We start from the raw sequence: 5,523 nt of genomic DNA, 5'->3' as shown, positions 1-5,523 counted from the left end.
TGACCTTGACTGAGCACTAGGTCCGGATAGAGCTTGTACCACAGCAGCAGCAATCTCCCACTCGGCTTGCATATTCTTCAATGTATTTATTTTGTATTCCTTATTTTTGGAGATAACAAAGTCCCACATATGGTCGACTATTTCTCGCCATTCGGCTACAGTGAACATCAGTGCCACCTCCTGAAGATGTCCATTCATATGAGCCCATTTTACCAGCTCGGATATGCATTTAGGAGATACCTGCTCCCCTCTCTTAGAGAGAATACATTTGAGCAGTTCCTCCACAGCTTCCCACAACATCGTGGCTTGCAGAGAACGGGATGGTACCCCGATGAGAGGTGAGTGCCAACCCCCCCCCCCCAGTTCTTTATTGCCCCCGCACCGCGCTGTTAGAGAGGGGAGGTTCTTTGTTCCTTCTCTCCCTGGGTTTGTTCCCGCTGTCACCGAGTGAGCTCTAGAGAGAACTCCGTGACACAAACTCATTGCAAAGTCTAAGCTAGAAGAAGCGTCACCTCAGTGTATCCCAGAAAAAGAACAGCGTTGAGATTTTAATTGGTTTTGGTTCTTTGTTTTATTGAGGGTGGGTTGTTTTTTGTTGTTTTTTTAGGGTTTTTTTGGGGTTTTTTTGTCTTTTTTTTGGGGGGGGGTTAGGGGGGTGCGAGGGGAAGGGAGAGGGAGGGGACAGTTGTTTGGTTGTTTTTCATATACAATAAAGCTATGCAGTTCCGCTGTCAGTCGCCTCAGAGAGTTCCGGAAGGAGCTCAACCACATTCTGCTCAACATCGAGTTGTTCCATTGAGTGGAACAATGGTAGTCTTGCAGATGGAGCAATGCAGGAATTCTGACAGGATCTCCAGGTGTATCCAGTTCATCATCTGAAAGCTCCGCAACCAAATTGGAAGGGACCAGTCCTCTTGTGCCATCTGTCAGCTCTCCCTGAAACCAGCCATTCTCACCCACATCTCCAAAGACATTACGCACTGTCCGGCAGTCAGAGGAAGCTCGTTTTCTGGGTCCTCATTAGGACCCTCAACAGGAATGTAGCTGTGTCGAGCTAAGAATCTTCAAACTGCTGGTGATACCTGTCCTGGAGAATGCAGGATGAAGGACAAAAGCTCTGCTCTCACATTCAGGGCCATCCTCTGACAGAAGGCAGCACTCAGGACTGTTCCCAAGGATCTCTTTCATGGCTTTGAGTTCAAGCTCCAGGTCTTCCAGATGACCTTGAAGACTTCTGGCCTCTTCAATGGCAGAATGGAACGGACTGGAGCTATTACGGAGACTCTTGTTTGACTGGGTCAGAGTCTGTCTCGTTGCCTTCCCCAGCTCCATCTGCTGCTTCTGCTGCTCTCTTTTCCCTCTTGCGCGCTCTGTGAGAATGAGTTTCAGAAAGCACTACTCACTGACAGGAAATAAGGGGAAACTTGAAAGACTTTGCAACCTGAGTCCTGGCAGTGTACTGCCAGCGGCTGATTTGGCCGTCCAGGATCCTGGCACCACAAATGCTTCATTGCCAAATGCAGCAATAAGGTGTTCTGGGGAAAGGCCAACTCACAGGTAGTTTTTGAGCACCCATATCACAGTACCAACGGCCAGCACCAGCGCAGGCAGCAGCATCGCTGAGACCGTCACCGGAATGCGGCGCTTCCGCACAGATGTGTGAGCAGCAGCCTCTGTGCTTTTGCCTGTGTTCATCCCTGGAAGAAATGAGACAATGTCCCACGTTACCTTCGGCTGCGCTACAGATAATCTCTCAGTGTGCTTCATGGACCCAAGAGGTCATTTTGTCAGTGGGTGCCTCCGTCTCTGGTGCCGAAGCACCGGAGGACAAGAAGGATTGCTTCCACCTCTCGTTGGGTACGAAGAGGCTGCACAGGCACTACCCGTGTCCTCCTCTGGGCCGAGAGCTGGGGCTGTACTCTGGGGTCTGGGCTTGGTCTGTGGGGAGAGCTACAGAGCAGAATCCCTCATGCTTTTCCCGGCATGCGTGTCCTGAGCTCTCCTGTGGGACGCCCCCCAGGCTGAAGGTCAGGCTTCAGCCAGCACAGGGCACAGCCAGAGCCAGCCCAGGGGAGAAACACTCCTGCTTCTTTTACATGTGCTCTATGCTCACACGCTCAGGTCTGGCTGCTGACCTGGTGTGCAAGAGCTGGCAGCAAGAGCCTGCAGGCACGCAGTGACTCTGGTTTGTGACACCGTATGATCATGGGACAGAAATTACCTGGCATGCTGGTTGGTGCTGCCTGCATTCCTCTGTCCGGGATGGGCAGTGTGGGATATCCACCTTCCTGGAGTGCATCCGGGACCGGCAGTGTGGGATATCCACCTTCCTGGAGTGCATCCCGCTCACTTTGTTGGTCCGTTCCTTTAGAAAGAAAGCAGGGCAGTAGGAGTGGGATGTCACGTGCCCTCATCAAAAACTGAGCTTCACCAATCCCGAGCTCAGGTAAAGTCCAGGCCCCCCACCCCCAAGTACACTGTGAGCCCCTCTGTTACCCAAAGGCATTTGGGCCCTTCCAGCTATTGGACAATGCTGACTCCCTCACACCTCTTGAGGAATCAGCTCCTGTGCAAGGCCCTCACATTCTGTGCTGTCACCAGCCCATCACAGCCAGGTAGCTGCAGGCTGAAATCCAAGCTCTAACACACAGTCCAAGCCTTCAGAATTAGCATCTCCACCTCATTTCCAGCATTAGCAAAGACAGCCAACCCTGCTTGGGATGCTTCTCCTGCCTTGAACTTGCTCAGCTGCACGGAGGGCTTTGGATGAACAGAAGCACAGCGCTTGCCACTTTGCCACTTGCTGCCATCTGGGTGCCAATGACTGCACAAAGCAGCTCTGACAAGTAATGGTTGTGCTGGGGGAGCAGCTGCCTCTGGGTCTTGGCTGGATGCAGACCATCTGGCAGCAGACCAGCTCTGGTGCTTGACAGCACCTGCAAGGTGATACATGGAACACGGCTGCAGCACGGCTCTGACCCATTCCTTCCTGCTGTGCAGGCTACAGCCTGCCCACACCTGCATATCACACCTCAGCTTCCCAGGTCCCACAGTGAACAGACTGAAGTATACCCACCACGCTCTGCCTTCTCCATTTCCTTCAGCAGTCGCTTCAGGAGACGGGATGAGCCCTGAGAGTATTTTCCTTGTTTGTATTCATCCTCTTCTCTTTCCGGACCTTAACAGAATGTATGAAGTTAAATATCACGTGCATGAAGTTTTGAAGATCAGCGGCGAGTCAGCCAAGTCAGTGAAGACAGAGTACTCACTGCTGGGATTCCAGCTGGGCTCCAGCACAGGAGGAAACCGATGACCGGGCAGGGCCCACACTGGGGGCACTTCTGCAACCAAAGACCCATGAAAAGTTTCAGCCACACACTACAGCATCAACTGAGTAGCAGAGCATACAGGGGACTGTGCCATGAAATGGCACTGAAACGGGCAGCAAAAGCTCTCTAAAGAATTTCAAAGCTATGACGTACCTGCGCGATCCGACAGAGTTTCAGTTCCAGATCTCAGAGAGGAAGCTGGATCAACTCCTCTAGTCAAATCTGCAAATGAACACAGGACAAAGCAACTGCTACTGAGCATCCCTTCAGCCACAAGGTCGCAGGATGCAATTAAAGCCAGGGATTCCTTCACAACACTATTCTCTCCCTTCCGCACAGGGAAACAAGGGGCCTGGGAGAGCAGGAAGGATGCAGATAAGGAGTGAGACCTCACGGAAGTCATCAGGCAAGGAGGAGAATAGATGTTGTAAATACCAGAAGAGGAGTTGCATCCCCCTGATAAGAACAAGAGGGGGTCTGCATGCTAAACAACTATTGAATATGTATCAGAATTCCGAGAAATCATTGACTATGTATGAGATGTACCTATATCTGTGTCACGATTTTACAAGTCCATGTGCAAGTTTGGTGGAGCTATCCCCCTTGCACCCAGCACTGGAATAAACATACCTGCTTTATAACCCATCTATGTGTTATAGAGTTTGATTCCGCAAGTCACTTACACCCCATATTTTCCCTAACAGCCACACTGGGTTATCTGGATTCGTTACATTTATCCATTGTTGCTGGCAGATGTTTCTCTCTCTCTCTCTGTCTTTAATCCCCACACAGCCCATCTTCCCAACTGTGGGTTTCGGTTAGGAGGTATGCACCCATAGGGTCCATGCCCTACTTGTAGATATTTATCCTGCCCAGCCCCAGGTGCCCAATTTGAGGCAATAGTTGCACATCCCTAATAGGCACAGTAATATGAGCCTGGGTGGTTACAGTATCCCCTCCCTAGGTTTGAGCTTAGGCAAAAAAAGTAACCCTTTTGGTTTAGACTGGGCTGTATAGGTACCAGGTCACACAGGGATGTAAGGAAGCTTGGTGTGGGTGGCGTTGTGCTGCTATACAAAATGTGATCACTGTGAGAATCCCAAGTACCAATGGATACCCCTAAGGCCCGTCTTTCCCCACAATTCACTCCTCTGCCTCACTCGTCAACTGGGTTGCAACCAGCTACGAGGGGTTTTTTTAGTTCTTCTCAGCAGCAGTAGTGTTCTTCAGGGGAAGCCTTTACCTGGAATACCCATTGGGCTTGTCGCATTGTGAGTTTCAGGTCGTCACTCCCGGGAGCTACCTCCCACTTCTCGTCACCGATGGGTCCTTTAACACGGCTGGCATGAGTCCATCCTCTCTCTGCGGTTCGAATAGCTGTTTCTGCAGTAAATAAAACAACATAGGGACCTTCCCCTTGTGGTGTTAGTGTAGCTTCTTTCCAAGTTTTTATTAGGACCCCATCCCCCGGCTGTATCCTATGGATTGCTATCTCCAATGGGGACTGCTGTGCAATCAGATCCTTCTTGTAGTTCCTTGCACCCACTCATTAATTGTATAAGATTTTAATTGATCATCTTGTAAATGGGGGTGACCAAGAGGTATTTCAAGATTATAGGGCATACCATACAGCATTTCAAAAGGTGAAATTCCCAGATCAGTTCTGGGCTTCACACATATATTTAACAGAGCTAACAGCAAGCATTTTATCCAAGATGTCTTAGTTCCTATCATTAATTTTCTAAGTTGTTTTTTAATTTCCCCATTCATTCGTTCTACTTTACCAGAGCTCTGAGGGTGCCAAGGAGTATGATATTCCCATTTAATCCTTAGAATTTTCATTGTGTCACGTGTAACCTTTGACACAAAATGAGCTCCCCTGTCAGAATCTATTGCTTCTCTAATTCCATATCGAGGAATTATATTTTCTAATAGTACCTTCACTACTGTTTGTGCTGTAGCCCTTGCCGTAGGGAATGCCTCAACATAGTTTGTAAGATGGTCTACAATCACTAATAAATATTTATATCTCCCAGTTTTAGAGAGTTCAGTAAAGTCCAACTGGATCCTTGCGAAGGGTCGATAAGCCAATTCTCGCCCTCCTGGGATTCTTTTTCTCATATTCTTTGCATTCACCCTCCAGCAAGTCATATGTCTATTAACAATCCCCTTTGCTATGTTATATACCCCTGTA

The 5,523-nt window shown here is 49.3% G+C and overlaps 1 protein-coding gene across 2 annotated transcripts in view; it reads right to left on the bottom strand.

The window, feature by feature from the left end:
- Positions 1 to 546: 546 nt before the first annotated feature.
- LOC146757077 (uncharacterized) overlaps positions 547 to 5,523 on the bottom strand; it is an 8,787-nt gene continuing 3,810 nt past the window's right edge. Inside the window, exons 2-8 of one of the 2 annotated variants that reach the window (XR_014937009.1) lie at positions 4,573 to 4,712; positions 3,483 to 3,551; positions 3,270 to 3,341; positions 3,077 to 3,178; positions 2,222 to 2,936; positions 1,556 to 1,697; positions 547 to 1,370 (exon numbers count right to left, since the gene is read on the bottom strand). Coding sequence is in view for 1 of the 2 variants with exons in the window: in XM_085523432.1 (XP_085379558.1) it covers positions 1,274 to 1,370; positions 1,556 to 1,697; positions 2,222 to 2,365; positions 3,077 to 3,178; positions 3,270 to 3,341; positions 3,483 to 3,551; positions 4,573 to 4,585 (639 nt within the window). In the remaining variant the exon portion in view is untranslated. The remainder of the gene's footprint in view (positions 1,371 to 1,555; positions 1,698 to 2,221; positions 2,937 to 3,076; positions 3,179 to 3,269; positions 3,342 to 3,482; positions 3,552 to 4,572; positions 4,713 to 5,523) is intronic. The other variant, XM_085523432.1, reaches the window with a different exon arrangement.

This window comes from Coturnix japonica, chromosome 24, assembly GCF_054131305.1.
Source record: "Coturnix japonica strain WE chromosome 24, WE-NBRP24, whole genome shotgun sequence".
NCBI lineage: Eukaryota > Metazoa > Chordata > Aves > Galliformes > Phasianidae > Coturnix > Coturnix japonica.
The sequence above is the reverse complement of the archived record's forward strand: the minus strand, read 5'-3'. Positions and strand labels throughout refer to the sequence as shown.